The 25,920-nt window shown below is 41.7% G+C and overlaps 2 protein-coding genes across 3 annotated transcripts; both read left to right on the top strand.

Moving 5' to 3' along the window:
* Window positions 1-177: 177 nt before the first annotated feature.
* On the top strand, window positions 178-5,753 carry b4gat1 (beta-1,4-glucuronyltransferase 1). Its single transcript, XM_086279197.1, has 2 exons — window positions 178-1,594; window positions 3,405-5,753. The coding sequence occupies exons 1-2, from the start codon at window positions 491-493 to the stop codon at window positions 3,594-3,596; spliced, it is 1,296 nt and encodes a 431-aa protein (XP_086135323.1). The 5' UTR covers window positions 178-490; the 3' UTR covers window positions 3,597-5,753.
* Window positions 5,754-15,096: 9,343 nt separating this feature from the next.
* Window positions 15,097-25,043, top strand: six7 (SIX homeobox 7). Of its 2 annotated transcripts, XM_086279177.1 has the most exons (5): window positions 15,097-15,291; window positions 15,447-15,508; window positions 21,227-22,173; window positions 23,302-23,465; window positions 23,649-25,043. In XM_086279177.1, exons 3-5 carry the CDS (start codon window positions 21,766-21,768, stop codon window positions 23,857-23,859), a joined length of 783 nt encoding a protein of 260 aa, XP_086135303.1. In that variant the 5' UTR covers window positions 15,097-15,291; window positions 15,447-15,508; window positions 21,227-21,765; the 3' UTR covers window positions 23,860-25,043. The 2 variants fall into 2 exon arrangements, with proteins under 2 accessions (XP_086135303.1, XP_086135311.1); XM_086279185.1 differs by lacking the exons at window positions 15,097-15,291; window positions 15,447-15,508 and having other exon boundaries at window positions 15,561-22,173.
* The last annotated feature ends 877 nt before the right edge of the window (window positions 25,044-25,920 follow it).

Here is a 25,920-nt window from a genome sequence, read left to right as displayed (position 1 = left end):
CTATAAGAATAGTGTCCATATTTATGTGGCTTATTTCTAAAGACTTCGTTCTCACGTAACGTGGCACCGTATTTAGAACATCCACGGGTTCACACATTGGCCTTTAGGACAAATTAAAAACAAGCGCAAACACTTCTCCAGGAGTAAATTCAGCGGCGCCTTTACTTCCGTCATTACGGTTATAACACATCGGTGTGCGCCGCTGTCGCAGCAGCAGCAGACTGCTGACAACTGTGCTGTGCTTTGATGGAGATCACAGAAACTGGATGATCGCTATATTTGTTCTTTTGTGAGTCGTGTGGAAATCTAGGTCAGCGCTGCCAATAACCGGGAAAACATGCGATCGAGTATTTGTTACATTTCCAGCCGAGGAGGCTGCAGTTAGCACCGAGGCGCCAGTGTCGGTGACGCTAGCTGGGACAGAAATAGAGCAGTAAGAGGCATCCAGCTGTGGTTTTCGGACCTCTTTGTGTCCTGCAGCCTGTCTGGGATGCATCTCTCCAAGAAATGTTCCGCCTTCAAAGTAGTGCTGAGCGCCCTGCTGATAGTGGCGCTGCTGCAGCTCATCTACCTGTCCTTCCTGTCCAAGTTTCACGGAAAGCAGCAGCGGTACCGATACTCGGAGCTCTTCGGAGGCTCCGGGGCCAAGAAAAATGCCCACCCGGAGAAAAACTCGCGGAAGGAGCGCCTGAGGTACTCACTGTCCACCGGCGGGATCTTTGACAACAGCGGGCAGTACCGAGTGTACAAGAACTTGATCAAAAGTGACTTCACCACGAATGAGAAGCCGGGATCTGACCCCAGCTCCAACATCCTGGCTCTAGCTACACACACCACTATCAACAACCTGCACTACCTGGAGTCCTTGCTGGAGAGGTGGCAGAACCCCATCTCTGTGGCCATATTCGCTCACGGCCAAGATGTGAAGTTTGCCACAGCTCTGGTGTACGCTCTCAGCTTCTTCTGCCCTCACATTCAAGCCCTGGTGGACTTCCACTTGGTTTGCCTCTCTGGAGAGATGGCCAGCTTCCCGGAGCAGGACCGTGAGCATTTTGCAGGTCTTGAGGACTGTGCCTCAGTGTTCTCCAGACTGGAGACTCACGGGGAGAAGTACAAGAACTATGCTATGAGCGGAAACATCTCCTACCCCAACAACCTTCTTCGTAACATCGCCAGAGGGGGCACGGAGTCCTCCTACATCTTGGTCATTGACATGGACATGTTGCCAAGCGCCGACCTGCATGAGCAGTTTATGGCCATGATCAGCAAGCGTGAGCCAGCGAGTGACGAGGTCTTCGTCCTACCAGCTTTCGAGATCCGCCACGCTAGGAAGATGCCAGCCACAAAGGCAGAGCTGGTTCAACTCTACCAGGTCGGTGAAGTCCGGCCCTTTTATGAAGAGCTGTGTCCTCGTTGTCAGGCCCCCACCAACTACTCACAGTGGGTAAACAGCCACGTCAGAGAGACGGGAACCCTGGAAGTTGCCTACACGCTCACCTGGGTGGACCCCTGGGAGCCCTTTTATATCGGGCACCGCTCTGTGCCTCTCTACGATGAGAACTTCAAGCAGTATGGCTTCAATCGTATCAGCCAGGTTGGTATGAGAAAGGTGGTCATGATTTCAAGAAGATCTGCCTGTTAGCTGAAGCCCATGAGGTGTTTGAATACAAAACCACAACAATCACTGAACATACAGGAGAGAGCTACCACACACTGTCAGCATCAGTATCGCTCTTAGACTAAAGGAGTAAAGCAGCAGCTTGTTCCAGGTGTTTGGTGGCTGGAACGATCAGCCTTCTAAAATTAAAAGCCCAGGTCCCAGTAAACCAAAGTCAGCAGTATTTATACTTTGCTGTATTTTTAAAAAACTGGAAAGTGGTCGACAACTTTGCCGACCTCTGCATTTAAATCTCTTAATTTGACTGTAAGTTGTGTATATTTTCATAGGAAGAAGTACTTGGTGCACTACTACTCTATAAGATCTGCAAACACAGTTTGACACAAGTCTGCAGTTTATTCACTCTTTACTCACATGGAGGCTTTTTCTTCACTTTTTCTATCATCGAGGACTTTCTTTATTATTTCTGTTTGCACTAAAAGATTCAGGTTTTTTTCCAGGTCCAAAACTCTGTAGATGAATTGCTTAAATTAAATTGTAGACTAAATTCAAAAGCAAGTGCACAAATATATGCTACCAGTCATTTTTCTGCCTTTAAAGAAACTTTACACTATCAATAAATATCACTATTGCTCCGACTCCCTCCTGCAGATACATGCAGGTTAATTGGTGATTCAAGCCAATTAACCTGCATCTCTAAGTTCAAGTTTAGAGATTACCCCCTACTGATAATCAATTCTAATAATAGCATCGCCATTGCTGGAGATTCCCCAGACCAACAGTATCTAATGTCTTTGTTTTAAACTTCTGTTAAGCGCCACCGTGGCTGCAGCTGAAAGCATAAAAACTGTCTTTTAAACATTATTTTAATTTAAATACTCTCCCATATCTTAGTGATAGAGCTGTGCTATTGACAAGTCTGTTATCTCACACGCTTATTATTTAAGTTGCTTCTACTTCCTGCCTTCAAATTGGCTGAACTTTATCATTATAGCAGATCATTTAACATAAACACTATAAACAGTTTGGAAAATGAATGGAAGTTACTAAAAGTAACACAAAAGAGTAAAGAGGTCATGGAGATGGACAAGAGATTAGGAGTCATCACAAATGAAGTTTAATGAGTCACAGCAGTGGGAGAGGACGTGACCCAGAGCGGGATGAAATCCCATAAAATCTCTCTTTTTTTTTTTATAATCCTGGACTTTTCAGACTAAAACTGGGTCAGCAGCTTTTTTTATGGAGTTTTAAGCTTCCTAAAACTTCAGATGAGGATGTAAATGCAGTAAGAGGTACACATTTTAACACTAAAACACATGATTGTGGACACACCTGTACTGAGGACGAGAAGTCACAGGACGTCTGCCTCTGGTGCATCAGCTTTGACCTCTCACAGGTTCCTCAACTTTAGGAAAGTACTATATTAAAGGTGTGAAGGCTCCTTTAAATTAAATTAATCTGCTCGACACAAATCGTTTTTGGTTGTAGTCTCTTCTAAACCTCATGGCCTTCTTTTTCTAAGCTTCTCCTTTCCCCTGTGGAAATGTCTCCACACCTTTGTCGGTTTCATCGCTCCACGCAGCCTCTCCCTGACACCTCGTACCTGAAGAAGACATTTCATCTCTCCTTCCTCATGTCCGCTCGCTCACCTTTGTTCTCACGCCTTCTGCCCTCGATACCAAAACCGTCTCCTGTGTCATTATCTTCTCTCACCTCCCCCCGTTCGCTCTCATCACTTCCCACCTCCACGTCTGTCTTCTCATGCTGTTGTTTAATCTCCCTCCAGGCCTGTGAGCTCCACGTGGCCGGATACAGGTTCTCCGTGCTGAGCACTGCCTTTGTGGTGCACCGCGGCTTCAAGATCCAGGGGGAGTTCCACGCTAGGAAAGACGAGGAGAACAAACGCAACCGGGTTCTGTTTCGCAACTTCAAAGAGGGCCTGAAGACCAAATATCCGTCCTCCGCCCGGCGCTGCTGAAAAAAAGACGAGGACATCGGCCGCCGATGAAGTCGCTGTCGAGCTGAAACGACGGACGCTTTCTTCTTGTATCCAGATTTAGCTTCCTGTAAAACCCTTTCTGCCCAACTTTCATAGTCAGCACATCAATTTCCTAGTTTCTCTCTGATTTTTCTTTTTTTTTTTGTGATGGTGGCACAGTAGGCGTTTATTTCAAATTTTGTGAAAATGAGCATCAGGGAAATGCTGCCTGGGGATTTCTGAGTGTTCGCTTGGATGGGAGAAAAAGAAATGATCATTCAAGAGTGAGAAACAGGGCAGAAAATCTGGAGTTCACTGCGATTTCACTCAAATGCACATCCAGAAAGCATTTAGGGTCATTTTAAAGCACATAAGGATCCATGCATCCTATATTTGGAAATCATTTTACACTCGTCCAGATTGAAAAATGGAGCAGAGTCCTAGATTTCACTGCGAGTAACATGAAGTTTAACCTCTTACATTTCAGACATTGTGTTTAAAGTTAACATGCATGGTGGTGTTTGACAGCAGCTGGCAGAAAAATGAATTCGTTGATACATCAGGGACCAACAGTAAGGACCTGCTGCTTAATGTGGAGCTCCTGACCAGCTTATTCTCCTGCAGACTGACGGAGCAGCTTCATTTTTAGGAAGGTGGTGGAGCATCACAAAGGTCTACTGGTCTACAAGGAGACATCAGCAGGAAGGCAGCGGCGTTGTTTTGTAGAGCGATGCTGAAGATGCTTTAATCAGGCTTTCTGTACAGAAACAAGTTCTCCATCTACATATATACAAACACTAGCAGCCCTCTGACTGGAAGAGAAGCTAAAAATGCTACATTTCTTCCTTTTGGGGACTTGAAGGGTCTGATTATTATATTTCCTCCAAGGGCAAAAACACTAGTTTAAAGATAAAGCTGCTCCTTTATTCTGACAAGGTCGTCACAGCAGATGGATCTGCATCTTTTGATTTGACACAGATTTCTGTGGCTAAAAAAACCCTCCTCACACTATTTAACTTCACTTGTTTGGCCTGGTTTCAGACATTTATGTCAGCTATTCAAGAAAAAAAATGATGAAGTAGTCTGATTGTTGCTCTGCAGACCTGCAATCATGGGAGTAAAGCCTGTCTTATAGTGCGCTCTGACCACAAGGTGGCAACAGTCGCTCGAGCGTCCCGGTTGTGGTTTGTTTTCAGCCTGTGGTAAAAACAGCAGAGCGCTCGCACATCAGCGGCGCTGTTTGGTGCTCAGGACGTGAAGCAGCTCCGCAGCACGGCCGTTAGCACATTTGGCTGCGAGTGCTTATCAGACTGAAAGGGTTCATCTCATGAGAACAAAGCTGTGGGAGCCTGTGTACAGAGATTATGCACAACACTAGATTTTTGCATACACTGTGGAGAACTGCTGTATTTATAACACTGGGGATCTGACACTGGCAGCCCTCTACATTTATCAAGAGATTTTTGTTGTTGTTTTTACCTCTTCAGCTGGAGTGTGTGTTGGGAGCAGGCAGCTACAGGCACTAATGTAGCACACATATAAAGCATAATCAAAGTGTGAACCACAAACAGGAGCAGCCTGTGGTGTTAAAGGATTGCTTCTCTTGCTACTATTGGAGTAAAAGACAGCAAATGTTTGATCTTAGGCTTTATTCTGTAACTACGGTACATACAGACAGTATTAACCTCGACTACCACTCTTCTTCTTTGTTTGTAGTGAATGCATATACACTTCAGATATGTTTGACTCACATGTTTAAGTGTTTAATTTAAATGTAATTCTCGATTCGAGACGGACTGACGTGTTTTTTCTTCCTCACTCGTCATGTTTGTGATATATTTATTGTAAAAACTCTTGTTAACAGGAATAGTTTTTTATGACCTCGAGCCACAAAGAATAACCTGTAGCACCAAATTTAAATGGAACATTGTGATTTTTTTTTTAAACCACTATGAAATAATTTATTTAGTGTTTTTGGAGCAGATTCAGTTTGAACACGTTACCTTATGTGATTATGTGGTGCAGTGCTTTTTCCTGGTGCAGTGTTTCTTCTTTATTTGGAAATTTATTGGGTTTTTTTTATTTATTTATTTTTTCTCTATGATGCCTGATTTGTATTGTTGAAATTTCTAATAAACCTGGATTATTTACATTTGACCCGTGACTGTGATTGACTCTAACTCAAGAATAGAGTAAGTTAGTGAAATCACACCTGATTATATCACAAACTCAGAGTATGCAAATGAAAGAATGAGCCAGCTGTGGCTCAGGTGGTAGACCAGGTCGTCTTCTAGTCAGAAGGTCAGTGGCTTGATCCCTGGATCATCCAGCCCACATGGCTTAGGAAAGATACTGAACCCCGAGCTGCCTCCAGTGCATCTGTGTCTGTTTGTTAGAAAGCACTTAATGCGCTGCATGAAGATGTCAAGTGACTGTTATTGTCATTTAAAACATGTACAGTGGTTCAGTACAGAGTGAAACGAGACAACATTCCTGGTGCTACATATGACAGACAAACACAGGACTATGTAAAATGCAATGTGCAAAAAAACAAGACAAGACAGTGTAATGGAAGTGTGCAAAACACTTAATATTGTAATTTCTTCATTTCATATATTGCCCTTAATCCTGTGCAGTCTATTTACCAACATTAGCAAACATACTACACGTAGAAACTTCAGAAATCCTTTGGCCATTCAGTCAGTTTTCAATTCAACAAAAGTCCATCCATCCATCCATCCATCCATCCATCTTCATCCGCTTTATCCGGGTCCGGGTCGCGGGGGCAGCAGCCTAAGCAAAGAGGCCCAGACCTCTCTCTCCCCAGCCACCTCCTCCAGCTTATCCGGGGGAATACCAAGGCGTTCCCAGGCCAGCCGAGAGATATAATCTCTCCAGCGTGTCCTGGGTCTGCCCCGGGGCCTCCTCCCGGTGGGACATGCCTGGAACACCTCACCCAGGAGGTGCCCAGGGGGCATCCTTGTCAGATGCCCGAACCACCTCAGCTGGCTCCTTTCGATGTGGAGCAGCAGCTGCTCTACTCTGAGCCCCTCCCGGATGGCCGAACTTCTCACCCTATCTCTAAGGGAGAGGCCAGCCACCCTTCGGAGGAAGCTCATTTCTGCCGCTTGTATCCGCGATCTCGTTCTTTCGGTCACTACCCACAGCTCGTGGCCATAGGTGAGGGTAGGGACGTAGATCGACCGGTAAATTGAGAGCTTCGCTTTTACACTCAGCTCCCTCTTCACCACGACGGACCGGTGCAGCATCCGCATTACTGCAGCTGCAGCCCCAATCCGTCTGTCGATCTCCGGCTCCCTTCTTCCATCACTCGCGAACAAGACCCCGAGATACTTGAACTCCTCCACTTGGGGCAGGAACTCATCCCCGACCCGGAGTGGGCACAACAAAAGTCGAGAGGCTTATAAATATTGAAGGTTGTTGATTGATAAAGGGGAGAAATACAAATATAACATCTCCAAGAGGTATTTGGGAAAAATTGGGAAAGGATCTGTGCTAATGGCTCTAATTTATTGAGACTTACGGGTAAGACTGATATCACTTAAAATATCACATTTTTTCTATTGAACCTACAGTAGGTTCAGACTGGACTTCATTAAATCAAAGGAAATGTAACAGCATCCACATTGTGAACATGCTTAAAATTCAGCTTTACTGGACAAAAATAATAATTATTTAGATGTAACTGAGATGTAGTGAGCCCTGTGACAGACTGGCACCTGTCCACAGAGTGCCCTGCCTCTCGCCTCTAACCCCTGTCTTAGCCCCCCCACCACCCCCCGAGACCCTGACAATTTTTTAAATATTGTAAAGCATTCAGTCAAACTTTATCACGCACTGAAAGATTAGACAACAATCGCAATAATGACTGGATATTAGACTCTTTTTTTTTTTTTTTAAATGAAAGAATTCAGGAAATGCTCCTTTAATGAGTCGCTTTACAAATCAGGGAAGGTCACTGATATGAAATAATGTATAAAATACTTCAAAATTAAACATGTATATATATTATCATTTATGCATAAGTAAAGTGGGAGGATGAGGAAATGTATTTGTCTTTTATTTTATTAAACTGAAATGCTTATTTGGCATAAAAAATGGGTCCAAATTATTCTGTTATAAGACGAGTAAAGACTCCCTTGGGCTGAATTTTTAAAAATGCATTCACTCACCCTACAAAACTGTAAAATAAATAACTTCACTGTATGTGTTTTTATACCACCATTTTTTATAAATAGTAATTAAATATTATTACATTTTTTTCTTGTATTGTTTGTGTACACGTTTCCAATGAAAAGTAATTTGAAAACAAATTGTAAGTAAGAAAACAAACATCCTCAGTCATGCGAAGGTTCTTTGAACACTTGGAATTGCTCAAATCCAATCAATTAACTTCACCAGAGGGATTTGCAATGACATCTAATGTCAACAGAGTTTCCAGAAACATCATTTGAAAACAACTGCAACACTTCATGTCCAAGTAAAGCGTTTCAAACACAGCAGGCTTCGCCCGTCTGAACACAGAGCGTGCGTGACGTTATGTAAAACCTTTATATGTGTCGCTCAAAGTGAGAAAACTGCGAGTTATCAGGGGAGTATCATTCTCCAAAACACTTGACCTAGTTGACTCTAACCTGTGGTGTAACGGGGTTTAAGATGGGGAGGCTTTAAAGCACCAACAGCATGTGACAGGTGATTACAAGGTGAGCTGGGACAGAATCCAATTAAAAGTTCCTACTTAGTAATTAAGATCTCTGTTACACTGGAGTTTAATGAGTTCTCTGTATGACTTCTGCTTCATATGGACTGAATTCCCTCTGCAATGACGCCCATGGCCAGTGAGGATCCCAGGAGAGCCTTCATTATATCCTGATAAATAAATAAAAAGAAAGGTGATGAAGAAAATAAAACACGTCAGTATCATTGTGCTCAGCTTCAACCTCGCTCGAGCGTTGATGGTTTAACTGGCCATCTGTTGGTTGATAAAGTGGAGCACGTGTGACATTCAGCACTCGGCAACTGTGCGAGGGGCCGTGGCATTTTGTGGCTAAGCCTTCATTATTGGGTCCAGGCACACGAGGGCAAGTGGCACGCAACGCCATGCTATGACTTTAGATCAGCTTTCATTGGACGCACACTTGGTCATCACCAGCTTTATTAAGTAAGGCTTTGTTTTTGCCTTCCACTCACTTCATCGCGACTTCCCTATTACTCATGTACAACAGCAAGGCCTTACCAATGTAGCAAAAATCTTTGAGTTAGAGTACTCATGCATTTAAGTTATTCATTTATTTTTCATACATACTATATATAATTGGTATATGCTTAGTCATCTTTTTTAAACTTTAAAACCCATGATGTACATTTCTTCTCCCCCTGCTCAGGGTGTTAATAACGTAGCAGAAGGCGCGGAAAGGTTAGGAGGGGGATGGTGGATCAGGAGAGGCAGGTTTGGTGAGGTAAAGTGGGGTTTATCTCAGCAGCTTTGGGGAGTGAAGGCTTATCTGGGTCAGAGAGCTTTATGACATAAGCAATTAGGGTTTCCTTCTCTTGTGTATGCTTGCAGGAGGGAGGCCTCCCGCTATCTAGATTAGCCATCCTACTCATGCTAGGAGAGCTCGGCGGCTTCTGGACAGTGGAGGGAACCAGCTGGAGGGCGAGATGAGCAGGCGGCAGGGGGTTCCTCGATGGGGAAGGGGGGGAGGGAGGGCAACAAGAGCAATGGGTCAACAAACATATCTTGTAGACATGCAGGACAAGCAGCACGGGTCAGCGGAGGAGCAAGAGCAGAAAGACGGAGTCAGTGACCCACACTGATGAAAGGAATTCACAGAATGAAATGTGGGGGGATGAAGAGGGCGTTTGTTCACTGTAGCATGTTTAACAAGAGTGTGGAGAGAAAACGACCACAAAGGATGTTTATGGTTACTCAGCTTAATGTCATCGATTTCTTCTCATGAGCCACTTGACTGGAAGGATTTACAAGTGATTAGGACAATTGGTTTAGAGAAATGGTTTAAAAGATCTCTGCATATGCTCAGCTTGTGACTCAAGGCATCTGACAATGTGTGAAAATATGAAATATGGATTTTGTTTCACAAGAACTGCACAAAAAAGTAAAACTTTGTGACTGTAATTCATCATTTTCACATTAAGCTATTCCAGTGAAGTGAAGCAAAAACAGCCATGCAAGCTGAATGCTGCTATAAGAATTATATTTTATGTGTTGTAAACAATACTTATGATTATTTGTTAACCTCTAATGCCAAACAACCATAAAAAAAAAGATTTCTTCTTAATTCCAACCTGACCAAAAACACATAATTTTATAAAACAACATAACAGAAATGGTTACATTAGAGCTGCTGGAGACATCTATACTTAATGATTGATCATTTAATGTTTTGTTGCTTGAAATTTCTTTCTCCAGCACAGAGTCAAACATCTCTAAAAAAAAAAAAAGGCAGCATGATCGTTCACATAACCACATAACAGAAAAAGGAGCAAACTGTCACGTTTATCAGGGACCATGATATCTTTCACTTCAAAAACTACTTGGATGTCTCTGACTGGTCAGAATTTTTTCCATTAATTTTCTGCAAGACAGCTTGTTTTAGATTTATTACAGCGGTGCTTTTTTTTTTTTTTCCTTATATTTTTCTTCTAAGGATGCAGATTTTCTTAGCAATAATTCTCGAAGCTTTCTGGAGCTCTATCGACTGTTCTTCAGTCCTTGCACCTGTCCATTTTCAAAGAATTGGAGATTATGTATCGGACTTTCAGGAGCATTAAAACATGCCTCCAAACATGCTCCTTCCGGTTGTCATCTATGTAGGTTCCCCCAGTTTTGCAAGCCGATCATTCTCGTTTACGTGCCCCACCCTCCCTCCCTGCTTCCTTGTTCTCCATTCTTTAACTTCTTCACCTCTATTTAGTACGTGGGGATCTGCCAGGCCCGGGAACCATCACCATTCCCCTTCGAGGCCTTCCCCAAACCGCAGCTCAATTCATGTCAAAGCATTTACCTACTCAAACACTGTTAAACCTAAAATGAGGACGTGGGCCCAGCTAGTGAAATGATTTTCTGTTTGTTAGACCACCGACCTAACACTTGTTCCAAATTCTTTAGTTGAATCTGTGAAAAAAAGCAAAGGTAACATAGTTTGACAGATGGAAAGTCAAGGTGATTCCCAAAGAGCTATTAGCTGAAAACCTGGCATATCTCAGCATGATGTGCAGAGTCAGGCTATCTACAACAGATTCACAGTATCTGAGAGTCATACTCTTAACAAAGAGGAAACAATCCTGACACAAGGTGAGAGAGACATTTGGTCCTTCAGTTGATCTATCCCTTGTTTACTAAAGCCTCATCAGAAATGGTCACAGTGGAAGGGTGGCTGTAAAAAAGCCATTCTTACAGAAGGGAAAGTATGTCAGGTAAGCTGAGATTTGGCAAATTACACAAGAACTGACATGAAATTCAGTGGAACAGGTCTGATGGAGTCATGAATCAAAATGTGAAATGTTCAGGCCAAATCATCATCGATATGGCAGCAGCTTCATTTTCATAATAAAGGTGGTGACTTGTTAGAATAGTACAAGTTCTATCTATCTATCTATCTATCTATCTATCTATCTATCTATCTATCTATCTATCTATCTGCCTCCACCCTTCTCCTTTTCATTCTTGTAATGGTGCCTGTTAATAAGATTCAGGTCTCAATCACAAACACAAAAACACTCTTGTTTTGATCAACGATCCCAACAACAGATTGTAACCACACGCTGGGCATGTCGATCTCTGTGATGCATGCATCCGTTTCACTTAAACAAGCGACGGCTTAGCTGCCATCCGCGCCAGCTTTCGGAGAAGTTTACCTGTCTACTTACTGAAGAAAGCCTCTCAGGCAAAAGGCACACATATCACTCTACCTCTAAACCTGGTGTACCTGGACGCCCCGGCTGCCTGCATTTTAAATGCATCCCACTAAAGCCAGACTATCCAGGCTGGAGGACAGAAGTAATGAGACGTGACACTGCCCAAGGGAAGGAAAAGGAGGCCTAACAGATATAGGTAATCCTTCTCACCAAGCTAACGCCTCTTAGCCTCTCGCCCCGGCTGTCACATGAACCCAGCAGGAAAAGATCCAGGAGCCATACGCATATAGACAAATGCAGACACACTAGCAGCGTAATCATTAGAAGCTGTCAGCTTTGCATTCATACATGTGTTGTTTGAAGAGAACACATGTGTTCAGTCACAGCACTAAAACCTCTGACAAGTAAAATTAATATTGATCATCTCATTACAATGCAGCGTTCAGCAGGGAAACCTCATTTTGCTGTTACTTTGACACTCACCACCAACTTAAACATTGTTTAAGCAGCCGCTTAAGCTAGCCCCCCCACAAGGACAACACGCACCACCAAACTGCCAAAACTGCTAAAGAACAGCTTGAGGAGGCCGACCCCAGAGGCCTGGACATGTTAGAGGTAGCTTGTAAGCACAAAATAAGGCAGGTGGTTTCAAAAAAAAGGGGAAACATATGGTCTGCACCAGCCACACACACTCACACACACTTACAATAGCTTCTGCATCGATCGATGTGCTAATGCAAGGCTCATTTATCACCATAATTCACTAACAGATGTTGGGCGCTATGATACCATTACCCCAGTGTTTGCACAACACAACCCGGGTGTATGACAACAATGTCTCAGAGAAGACCTGACTGATATTATCTGCATCGATAGAGAACGTGATGGATTGTTGTGTACTTGTAAAAGGTTTATGAAGTGTAGCACTGATGGCTGAGTAGAAGCACTTCTGCTAAGCAGTTACAGACGTTAATATACTTGATGTAGCGGTTGTGGAACAAGAGATTAGGTTGGATTTATTTGACAGATTAAACTTTAGTTGAACTGTCAGCCACTGTATCAAAGGATCACACAACATGGCTTTAATGGAAATCAATATAAGCCACGAGTGAGCGCGACTATTTGTTTTCACTATTTATTTCATTGTTGTGAATTTTGTTGCGCTCATGACGCCAGAGGTTGTATCGAATGTTTGGAGGTGCAACAAAAAAACATTTATTACAGTAACACAGACTGAAAAAGGACTATGATACTGATATAAATGAAGCTTTTTCACATGTTTACTGTTTGCTGGAGCTGAACTTTAAAGATTGGTTTTGGTTGAAAAATGCAGCATAGTGCCCTTCAGACCCTGTGCGCTGTACTATTTATTTAAATACACCTAATAAATGATCAATAAACTAGTAATTAGGTCATATTATTTCAGCTCACATGAACACATTTTGATACGGTTAATTAATTGCATAATTGCAAATTTCAATAATCCACACAAACAATTAATAATTCTAAATGAGATTTGAGAACATTATTTATCATTACAGCTTAGTACAGCATGAAGAGGGCTGAAGGCTGAATGACCGCAGGCATGTGGCTCCTGGTTAATGGATCATGTCAGTGTGTAAGTGTCCACATCAGCTCTGATTGCAGAAAGATAAAAGTGAGGATAAGTGAGTAATAAGTTTGGTAAAAACTGATTTAAACCTTTATTTTTGTGTTGATTAACTAAAATTTTATTCAAATTTTGCAAACAAGTTAACTTTCTCCACTCAGTTCATTGGGTACACGCTGGTTTTTCTTCAGAACTGCTTTAATTCTTCATGGCTCAGATTCAACAAGATGCTAAAATATTCCTGACGTGACAGCATCACACAGTTGCAGCAGATTTTCCGCCTGCACATCCATCATGAGAATCTCCCATTGCACCACATCATAAAGGTGCTCTGTTGGACTATGCTTTCATGTTGCTAATGCGAAACTGTGACCTGACCATCTGAATTTTGCAGCAGAAATTAAAACTCATCAGACCAGCTTCCAGTGTGGTCTTCTGCTGCTGTAGCCCTTCTGCTTTGAGGTTCTACATTCAGAGATGCTTTTTTTTTTTTTTTTTTACATACCTTGTGTAACCGGTGTGTTCGTGCATTGTGTCTGACAATGAAAGGTAAAAAGAAAGTAAATAACTTGCTCGCTCCAGCTCCTCCCCCACAGGGGAATTGTAGAAAAGGGCGCTGTATTTATTTTTACATTAAACATAAAGTACAAACTTACATGCAACATATTTCACACAGATCAGAAAGAAAACACCCACCAGGGTGGATAAAGATATAATTACTGTTCTAAAAGAAATGACACGAGCTCCCACAGGGGAATTGTAGAAAAGGGAGAGGCCGAAGGGCTACCCCAAATTTATAGGGCTGCACCAAAGAAGAAGAAGAAAAGGATGAGGAGGGGCTCTAACTGATAATGAAGATAACTTCAGGCTTGGAGGTCCTAAAAGTCAAGTATACCAGGAACAGTTTTGTGTAATTGTAACAATATATATTTTATGCATTCATTTATTTGAGGGACTGTTGCCTTTCTATGAGCTCGAAGCACTATGCCCATTCTCTGACCTCTGACATCACCAAAGCATTTCCAGCCAGAGATCTGCTCACTGGATATTTTCTCTTTTTTTGAACCCTACAGATTCAGATCTACAGATCAGCAGTTTCTGAAACAGTCAGAAGAGTCTGTCTGACAACAACCATACCACATTCAATGTCACTTAAATCCCCTTTCCCCCCATTCTCACAGATATTTACACACAGTGTATTATTTACTAAATTACCAGAGTAAAAGAGTAAATTGCCAGTTAAGTGCAGCATGTTTTGAGATGTCCTGTTTTGGCGCGAACAATTCTCTTCATATGATTTAGTGCAGCTTGGAGGAGACACATGTTGACAGGTGTCACAATAAAGTGGGGTTCCCTCCATATGATCCTAATGTTTTCAGACATGAGCCTATAGAAAGAGACAAACTAAAAGTTAATTAGTGCCGTTGACCTGGTGGTTATAAAGCAGTAAAACTTGTCCTACTCTGGAAGAAGTTCATACTGAAGCTCAGAAGTTCAGAACAGCAGCAAACATAATTGGTATGTAATGTGCATTTATTTAAATTAAGTTCTGCTTACATTTACTAATGTATATTTTAAGGTGTACCAAAAACACAGCAAACTAGCTGCAGAATCATTAAAGTCAAAGTATGAACATCCAGTTAATTTACTTTTTTGTGGGTTTGTCTCATATTTATCCCATTTGACATCAATACAATCTAAAGAAAAAACACACCACATTTCAGGTCATAGGCCACAAAGTTTGCTTATATTTACGACACATAAACGTCAGACATGTAGACATCTATCTTTCAGTGCTGTATTATCCTCCTCGTCGAGGCCCTGACAGCGTCAGCAGCACAGAGGGCGAGGCTAGGCTGGGCAGGGCCGGGCGGTCCAGAGAGGATCAGGGGAGGTAAGTCACCAAAGCAGGAATTAATGAGCATTATAGTATTAGGTAAAAATAAGTCCCACCTTAAATCCCTTAGGATTCCTAAACAACCACCAGCACCTGTTACATATGAAGAAGAGGATCACAGAGGAAGACCAGGCTCCTGTGACAAGACAGATAACTGAAAAAAGTCTACGCTGTTGGTGTAGCTGATCTAAAATCAAAGAGGCCACAACATTTCTCAAAGAGTTTGTTCAGTGAGGCATCTTCAGTTATACCAAAACCAATTACATATTTTAGATCACACCTGTACAAAGGTATGACTTTTCCCTTATTTATTCTTTGTATTCACCAATAACCCACCGAATGTTGTTACTGTTATCTCCTATCAGTATTTTCCATCCATGCTGACTTTATATCACCTGTGTCTATATAATCAAGAGATCTTCTCTCTTCTCTTTACACCCCACAGCAACAGATGAGGAAGTCACTTTTGTCGTTTGTTTGCTGAGAGCTCCCGGCTTGAGCTGAGAGGTAAAGCTAACATGCAGGAGTTTTGGGGGTGAAGGGAGGGGAGGATGCAGAGGGGGTGGACCTGTCTGAGAGGAGACTGCATAGAGTTGTAAATGAGCTTGTAATTAGCTCTTACACATTTGCCTGGAGGGAATTAGTGTGTGCGTGCTTGCATGTGTGTGTGTGTGTGTGTGTGTGTGTGTGTCATTGTGTGTTTTTTAACCCCTTTTCCTTAGAATAGGGGTTGACGGCAATAAGCAGATAATACTAATTACTTCTCCTCCCCATTGCTTGTTAATTGTGCTTGGTGTGGATTTATACAGCGTGGTAATACTCCCCATTCCTCACACACACACACACACACACAAAACAGATGCATGCCCCCTGCTTTGTTGGCGAAATCAACAGGTCATTTTTTTAATCAGGATATTTCTGTTTAAGTCGCTGATTAATTATGCCAGTTTGGTGCTTCATCATATATTAGTCCAGCCAATGAAGCAGTGTGTGTGTCTGTGTGTCTGCTTGTTTTAATATATTCATGGAGGTTAAATACCTGGGGCCTGACAGCTTTGGGGTCAGACCTCAACAGTATATGGAAATGAAAATGCTGTGAAGAGTAATAAATGGATTAAACCTGATTTTATTGTTAGAGGGTGTCTCACATACATGACTGACTCGGGCCAGGGGTTGGCATAGTCCTCTTTTGTTAAATAACACATTACAGTAAAACTTGAAGGACAAATGTCAGCCTTCCTGTCTCCATTTCAGCTCTAAATTAAGTTTCTTCACTGCTTTTCTTTTCTTTTTTTTATGATTAGAATCACACCAACCTTGGAACCCAGTGACTATCATATGATAACTATGAGATCCAGGTTTGTCTTTCTGTAAACAAATCAGGCAAAAAAAAAAAAAAAAAGCTAAAGAAAAATCAGCAAGTTGAGCAACTGGATCTACTTCTGCTCTCCTGAAAAGTGATCGATCACTACGAACATAAACCAGAGGATTTCCTCCAACTTACTGTTGTTAAGAATCAGCATATCGTGTTTAGAAGATGAAACTTAACCCAGTGTGTATTGGGAAAAAGTCAAGGTATACTCTAGACAGACTGGCAGTCTGTCACCTTGTTAACACCCATAAGCTGTGTCCCAATTCAGGGACCGGAGTGTGTATTTAAGACCAGGTACATCACGATGGGCAAACGACACTCGGTGTGAAAACTCTGCTTCATCAGGGGATTTCGAGCCACAAACATACAGAAAATGCAGATGATGTTTTTTTTAAGGAAAAATGTGGAAATCAGTAAACTGGACAATATTCTTTGCATATATACATAAATAATATTAGAGTATTGTAGATGTTACAGAACTATTTGTAGAGGCGCCACTTGAGTAATTGAGCAAATTTAAGCACAACAGCAAACATAACAATCAGGAAAACAGAATTACAAAACAATAAGATGACATAGTTAAAATATGATTAAAATAAAAACCTATGCTGTTCACAGAAAGACGCAGTTAGTTTCTAGTTGAGATTTAAAATCTGTTTTGTGAGGCCGACAGCCTGAACTGTAGGAGGAGGCTGCTCCAGAGCTTTGGAGCTGCATTTGCTACAGCTGACGTCAAGAGAAAAAAAAACAGTCACAGTCAGAATACTTTAATTGTTATGATATTTCAGCTTTTGTTTTTTTAAACTAAAACCTAGATCGTCCCTAAAATTCTAGTTCTGCCTTTTCATAACAGGGAAGTGAATATAGAGTCATGAAAATCAATTATTTAAATGATTTTAGGAAAAGGCCGCATCATAAAAAAGTAGTAAAAGAACACGACAGGGACTGAATGTGCTGTAACTGAGGACATGCCAATAAGCTAGTCATCTATGACTGTACAATTTTTTTCTGCAGTAACTGTGATTAGGTTGAGATCAGGTGATTGACTCAGACACTGATGAATATCTCATTTCTTGGCCTTGAGAAACTCTTGGGTTGCTCTCACAGTTTTCTTTGGGCCATTATCTCATTGCACAGTGAAGCCCTGTCTGATTAGCTTTGCAGCTTTTGGCTGAATCTGAGCAGAGAGTACAGCCCTGTACACTTCATGCCACCTCCGCCGTGTTAGACAGTTTTTGTTCTCCAGATTTCTTCTTGTTCTTGAGTGTAATATGTGGTTTTCACCTTGTTGTAAATTTCCCTTCATGAAAGCATCTCTTGACTGTGGCGTTTGACAGTGACACTCCTACCGTACCACCACAAGAGTTGCTTGACTTGTTTAGATGTGGTGAAGCTGATTTGATTAACTATGGAAATAATTCTGTGATCATTCACTTTAGTTTTCTCTCAGATCTTTTGGTGTCTCTGAGCTGGTCAGGATATTCACTCTTTATAAGCAATACCCAGATTATTGATGTGGCCTCTGCTAAAGTTTTTGCTGTCTCTCTGATATATAGTTTATATTGTTTTTTCACCCCACAAAGGCCAAAGGCCTCCCTTACATCAACAAGTCGGACCTCCTGTTGAAGCTCCAATAATAAGATTTTTTTAAAGTGTTTCCTAAATCACCATTAATGTACACATGGTTCAGTTGGATATAATTAAAATAAAAGTTGAGCTGGAAGCATTTTATTAAGAAAAATTACAAAACAATAACTGCACTTCTGATTTCACATGTACTGTTGGGATTAAATAATTTGCAGTGCCTCAATAATGCAGGAATCAAAAGAACTCGGTGAAGTGTTGGTACAGCACTAATTACTTTGTGAGTTATTTTTATGATACAGGCCTTAGTTTTGTTTAGAGGCAACATTTTATGATCCCTTTTTTAGTATCTACAGTAAAAAAAAAAAAAAGAGTCACGGTGAGTGATTTTCTATTTTAAGACTATATAAAATGAACCCTCTGAGCCTCCCACTGCCTCCTCCCCTCCACAAACACATGCATAATCTTTTTATTCCTCCATCTTATTATTCATTCTGCTCTAACGGCTTGGGAGTACTTAAGCAGATTTTGGTTCAGTCTGCCCTCAAAGTGTTAAACAGATTGGGTAGGGGGGTATTTATTTTAATGAAGGTGAATGTGTGTGTGGGGTGGGTGGTCAGTGGTCAAATGTCTGAAACTTGGACGGGTTAGATTAACTATGAGCATGATCTTCACTGAGCTCATTTCCCCCTTTCTGTGACAATGAGTGTGCCTGACGCGCGCGCACACACACACACACACACACACACACACACACACACACACACACACACACACACACACACACACACACACACACAGCTAACCACCTTTCCATTAGCTCACCAATCCCACCTGGTATTTTAATCTAGATTTAGGCTCTAACACGTATCAAATGATGGCCTTCTGCTTACAAAGTAATTCTACACCCTTTCTATACCCTAAACTCTCGTAAACAGCATCTGAGGAACAGATCTGGAAAACCTCTAAAAGATTAATCAACTACTTATTAAAGGAAAATCAGCTAAAGACATTTTAATAAACTGGATCTTTGTCTCCATTCAGAATATTGGGAATAAAGTATCCAAATACACATTTAGGTGTTTATTTTAACACACTTTGTTTATTTGACATTTATGCAAATTGGTGTGTGATTAATGAGATACCTCATTTGCACATTTTAACAACTTGCCTTTAGAAAAATAACTTTTATAATGTAGTAACAAGCTGGAGAAACTTCATGGTGATATCTGTTACTTTAAAGAATCAGTTTTCCAATTAAAAATGTATGATCGGTTCATCCTGCATTTACATTTTTGCTCTGGACAAGTTTGGAAAAAGATGTAATTTTTAGATACATAACAGATATATAATGCCACTTTTGAATTCTGAATTTTTCTTTTTTTTTTTTCTTTAACAAGGGAATAAACATCAGAATAGGGAGAAACATGTAGGGGAAAAACAGAATTAGATAATCCAAAATGTCCAAAATGTTTTAGAAATTACATCTTTGACCCGTGTTGTGACTTTTGACCACCTGGCTCATAACTGTCTGTAGTTGTGCTTCAGTTCTTAAGTCAGGAATTATTGTTTGTCTTTTACCATATCCAGTCTCCATCCTTGGCGGATCAGATTTTATCCTTTTCCCTGTAAGAGCTGTTTTTCATGCAATAGTCAAAATTTTGAAGAGGTAGATATCCTCTCTTCTAATCATTCCACTGCTGATCCCAGAAAATCTGTAGAGGTCCCACAATCTAATGAGATCTCATAGATGATGATTGCTGTGTCTTACACGTGGAGTGCTAATCAGTACTCAGTTTTTTCCCTCTTACCTCACTTGAAGTTTTAAACACAACATTTCTGAATACTTGTAATATCAAAATATAACTCGTTATGTAAGTAAACAACTGAGGAAAGAAAAAAGTTTTACTTTGTTTTCCTTAATTTATTTGACCAGTTGCTGGTTGCAGGTTACTGGGTTAAAATCATTACTTAAGTACCTTATCAAGGCAAAATAATCATTTTTTAAAAGATATAAAACATTTGCTCTTTTGCAGCCGTGGGTCCTGAATATGCAAGCCTTGAATCCAAAACTGTTGGCACAGAGTTTTGGAAATAAAAACAGAACGCAATACCTTACAAATGTCATAAAACAACATTTTATTTGCAATAGAACACTGGGAACATCAATAACAAATGTTTAAACTGAGAAATTTACCTTTTTTAAAATAAAAAAATTACATTTTACAGTGTCCCAACTTTTTGACAATTGCAGTTGTGAATTGTGGAAAAAATATTCAACCTTTGTGAGTAAAGGCTTTAAACTTAGTTTTTGTTTGTTTTTTTGTTTTGTAAAAAAGGTGTTCAAAGCTAATTTTCATGTTAATCTCATGGTTGTGCACTTTGTGTGCACATTTGATGTGCACACAAAGGTAATTATGTGTCAGCCTGACCGTCCGTGTTTCACATGAACACAAGGTTAAGACTCCAGATGTTCATAGCTCAGCCTTTGATGTCTGCTGGGCTCATATCTCTATTCTAGACAGAGTTTGAGACAAAAATTTAAGCTCCTTCTACTTATTTTAAAGCAGATGATCCTTCACCTGACTGCAACCTTTATGCAAAGTTAAAATCACTCTAGGGAGTAATCGGTGTCTGTCTGCGGAGGAACTTTTTGCAGACCCTAACTCCACATCTATATAACAGCCTAACTTTTTCCTCAATGTTGTGCTTTGTGCAGATAAAGTTTATGTTTGCATTGCAGCTGACAGATGCTTTCAGGGTCCTTAACCTGATTAATAACAGAATTGCCCTCAGACTGATTAATGAGCTGCTGAGATCAGAAGGATTGAACCGGGCAGCGGATCATTAATTCCATGTCCTGGAGTCACTCTGCTGCACGTCGATGTCCAGGGGCGTTTTCATTATGTCTCGGCCTGACGAGAGGTCGCAGAGGATAGCCGATGTGCAACCATGTCTGCTTTAATTACAGGGGTATTAGCTGGTGGGGAGATCCCTACAGCTTTGTGTCCGACATTCCCTCTGGGCCAAATGTCCAGGCAAATGTGACATTTTTTTTTATATCATGGGACATCCGGGTTTCATTGTGGCATCCAAGTGTGTGGCAGAAATACTGTCAGATATCAGACTATCACTGGTGACATAAAGGCAGAACAGCTTTAACAGAAAACCTCCCAAAAAAATTGTATTTATTTTGCATTTTTTGAGTCTTGATTGGTCTCCTCTTCAGACACTGAGCCATTTTGTGGCCTGCACCCTTTCTTGCCCAGGTTTCCTCCAGCCCATCATCCAGCAGGGCTCCAACTCCACTGGTCCATCTCCACCGATTAACCAACCTAACCTCACTTGTTTGCTCACTGCAGTCATTCTGGCAGTCAATGTATCCTCAGGCTAAGCCAAACAAGCTGATCAGCCAGCCACCTCTGTACACAGTACCCCCCACTAAGAGGCTAATGGCCGGGATGTATAATCCTTCTCAAAACAACCACAGAGATGCTAATTGTATCCCGCTATAAATACTGGCCGACTCCTTGTCCTCTTTCTTCATTTACCTATGCTCGTCTAAACCTGGAACAGCCTACGCCCTTCACACCGGCTTCCCCGAAGCAATTTGCACAGATACCAGGAAAAACTCCGTTACATAAGACAGGCTCTAGATAATCGAGACAAGTGTCAATAAACCTGCAGCATCTGAAAAAAGGAGAGCGGCAGAGAGCGCGCGGGGCTTTACGCACGGATACAGCATTTCATGCGTCTTTTGGCCACTTCTTCACTTCTTCTCTGAGCTGCTGCGAAGCAACAGGTCGAGATGTTCCCCCTGCCGATGTTCACACCGGACCAGGTAGCTCGGGTGTGCGAGAACCTGGAGGAGACCGGGGATATCGAGCGCCTCGGTCGGTTCCTCTGGTCCCTGCCAGCCGCCGTCCCTGGTTCCGCCGGGGAAGCGCTCAATCGACACGAGTCCATAATGCGAGCCAGAGCGCTGGTCGCGTTTCATGGAGGGAACTTCGAGGCTCTTTACCAAATCCTGCAGAGTCACCGTTTCACGCGCGAGTCTCACGCCAAGCTGCAAGACCTGTGGCTGGACGGGCATTACCGAGAGGCAGAGAGGCTCCGTGGGAGACCCCTGGGCCCGGTGGAGAAGTACCGCATCCGCAAGAAGTTCCCGCTGCCCCGCACCATCTGGGACGGCGAGCAGAAGACGCACTGCTTCAAGGTAGGGTTGTGGTTTCACTCTCGTGGCTTTTGGTGACAGAGGGAAAACACGGACTCTGCAGTGCCATCAGAGGCTGCTACAACAAGCATAAACATTTCTGCAAACTACACATTAACTAATAAATCAGGGCTTTTTAACATGACTGTTGTATTCGTGCTGGCTGGTCTTTGAGCTGTTAAAATGATGACGGTCAGAGTCATGGGTTTCCCCTCAGATCAGAAATTTCTGAGACTTTCCTACTTTAAAAAAAAACAAAGTTGAATAATTTCATTATAAACTGTTTTTGTGCAGATATGACAAAACTAATCTAAGCTTATCTGTATGATGCAGCTGCGTGTGTGTTTAAAAGGAAAGTTCCTCTGTGGATCTGTGTTAAAATTGTGGTTTCAGCAAAATTCCTCTTCTTGTTCTGTAGCCATGTTTAAGAGAACAGTTTCCAATGCACACCTTGCAGACTGCTGGTTTGCACAGCAAGACTTCTTCTGTTAGATTTATAAAACTTTTTTCTTGTGACACATTAACAATGCTTTCCAGATGTGCAGAGAAGCTCAACTCAAAAGAAAGAAAGAAAGAAAGAAAGAAAGAAAGAAAATGTTACATTTTGATGCCATGAGATTTGTTGCAGTTCCCCAGGAGGCAATTTGGCGACATTTTTGGCTTTTAAAGTGCAGTTTATAAATCACAAATCGGTAAAAGTATACAAAGTACAGCTTTAAATATACAAAATAGTATGTTTGGGGGAAGTAAAAATGCACTTTTCCTCTTGGAAGTGTGTGTCTGAAAGTGTGAGCACCCTCTAGTGGCACGGTGGTGAAGTATCATTCAGAGTTAATCTTTAATTCCAACCCTCAGGAGGGGTAGCTTCTCCAGCAGCTTATTAAACCACTTAGCATGATCCAATTTAGTGGATAAACATTGTTATGTGTGCTTCTAATGTAGATTGTGTTTATCTATTTATAAATCCAGACTAATGTGATTATACCAGGTATCATATAAGAGTGATTATTGCGGTTTAATAGGATGATATTAAAATAACACTAACCACTTTATTGTCGTCACCTTCGGTTGATCCGTCATATGAGACACGTAGAGTCTTTAATGATCCACATCATTTTAATTCTTACCCAGGAAAGAACTCGCAGTTTGCTACGAGAGTGGTATCTCCAAGATCCGTATCCTAATCCGTCCAGGAAACGCCACCTGGCCCAGGCCACCGGGCTCACACCTACGCAAGTCGGGAACTGGTTCAAGAACCGCCGGCAAAGAGACAGAGCTGCCTCAGCAAAGAACAGGTATCTCAGAAATTCCACATTTTATACAAGTTATGACTCAGAAAGAGAGAGAAACCCTGTTTAGTCAAGTTAAAGAGACTAATTAGGTGAAGTGGCTGTACTTGTCTGAAGATCAGCTCCGACACTCGCACTCTTAAAAACAAGACTTCTCACTCTTCTTCTCTTTTCTGTCCCCTGATGCAGGCTGCAGCAGCATCCTTCCCTCCTGCCCTCTGAAAGCTCTCCCAACGGCTCCCTCCAGGGACACCACCATCACCCCCGCCTGCTGCCCGCCTCCCCTCGCCACCCGGGCAGCCCCGAGGCCAGCGACTGCAGCACAGAGCCCGAGCCCAGAGGAACCGGGGCCTCCACCCCGGAGATCTCCGTCAGCAGCGACAGCGAGTTTGAGTCTTGAGACGAGGGACTCTCTGTCGCAGACGGGCAGACTCTTACTACTGTCTGTGATCAGACCCAGACACACTTACAAAGACACTTGAACTTTCAGCGTGACTGCGGACACATTAGAGCTGTTCTCGGTGGGAGGAGGGCAAGATGAGACCACTTGTTGTGGATGTGAGTGGACAAAGTAAAGATATGCACTTAAAAAAAAGCACCATGGCACATGACTCTGACTGTTATGTATTAGTTTAATGTGACTCAGTGCTGTAAAAAGATAAACATCCAGTTGAGTTTCAAACTCTCAGGCGAAGTATTTGTAGAGATCATGCCTATGAGCTTTAGAAGAGATGTGAATATTAATATTTTAAGGTTGAATGCTATTTTGGTAGAGAAAAATTTCTCAGTTTTTATGGAAGCTACAAAAAGAAAAATGCCTTGTGCAGGCTGTTACTGTATGTCAGTATGTTAACACGCACATTGTTTCATTTGATTATCTTCAGATAAGAACCAAAAACAAACTGTGAAAATCCCCTAGAACTGGCAGAGACGTCCCCACACAGTGTTACAGTTTTATCACTCCTGAAAAATTACATTCAAAAAATGCACAGCTGCCAGTGGTGGCACACTTAATGATGATAAAGGCAAATTTATTAAAATTAAAAACAGCCAGTAAATGTACAAAATCTGTCTTGCTGCGCTGCAGTTTGCATGTTAACATAGGGACGTACCAACTCAACACATTTCACTGCCTTAAAATGGAACTAAGGGCATCACTGTTTTGCAATGCAATAACAAGCAACGCGTTTAGAGAGACTGAACTGTAACTCATCACCCGTGCACACATGCTGCTTAAAATACAAACCATGTCATTGTGGGCTGTTTTACCTTTTTCGCTGATCGAAATCTGCTGGAAATGCTCCTGAGCTGCTCTGATGATGACGAATTCCTGCAGGAGCCGACGCAGAGGTGAAAGAGGAATCAGAGAGAATCAAAAACACTCGTCGGTCTTAACTCAATGTGCCTATTACATCTGAGAACAGTGAGACATAATCAGGCATGAGACTGTCCTCATGACAACGACACACGCAAAGGCCTACTGTTTGCAGTCTTTCTTAACGACCATCATTTCTCATAAAGTATCGTTTCAATGATAAATGTGTATTTTGTAATGTTTTGTGTAAATAAATGAACCTATTTTTATCCAAAGCGATGCAGTCTCTTTTTAGCTATGATCAGTATGAATACACTGTTTGTCTTTCTTTAAATCACCTTCAATATCAAAAGGCTTGAGCTTTTTTCACCAAACAAAATCAGCATGAAGCCACAGATTTACTCAAGGCTTACAAAGAATCAGATATAGCCTGTTGAATACGCCTTTAAGTATCATATTAATATAAGGTGTAAAAATTTAGAGTTTTTTAAACTACTCTGCAGTGGGTTACAGTTACAATTGCAATACCAGGACTTATGTAGTTATGTTAATAATAACTTGAAGCAATCATTTTCTGTGTGACTTATCAGTCTCTCGCATCACTGTGGAGAAATTCTAGCCCACTCATCTTTACAACACGGCATCGGTTCAGTCATTTATGCACAGCTCTCTGTCTCACCACAGTATTTCAATCAGGTTGAGGTCTGGACTTTGGACCATTGCAGCCCTTTGATTCTTTTATTTTTTCAGACTATTTGTTGTAGATTTGCTTCTCTGTTTGACGTCATTGTCCTGTTGCATGACACAGTTTCAGCCAAGCTTTAGCTGTTGGACAGATGACCTCACATTTGACTCTAGAATACTTTAATAAAAAGAGGAATTTGACTCGGTGACTGCGACGTGTTCAGGTGCTGTGGCTGCAAAGCCTAAACCATCACCCCTCCATCACTGTGCATGAGGTGTTTGAGCTGATATGCTGTGTTTGGTTTCGATTTGTGGTGCCGTGCATCACAGCCAAACATCTGCACTTTGGTCTCATCTGATTTGTTCACATGCAATTTTGCAAACTTAACCTGTGCTGCCATGATTTTCCAAACAGCCCATTCTTATCAAAAGTTTGTCTAATTGAACATTTAAAATGCTAAC

The sequence above is a fragment of the Aulonocara sp. 'chitande type north' Nkhata Bay genome, linkage group LG3, assembly GCF_057382095.1.
Source record: "Aulonocara sp. 'chitande type north' Nkhata Bay isolate Kocher_YH1m ecotype deep benthic linkage group LG3, A_spYH_male_GT1.1, whole genome shotgun sequence".
NCBI classification, from domain to species: Eukaryota; Metazoa; Chordata; class Actinopteri; order Cichliformes; family Cichlidae; genus Aulonocara; species Aulonocara sp. 'chitande type north' Nkhata Bay.
This window is presented reverse-complemented; position numbering and strand designations above follow the sequence as displayed.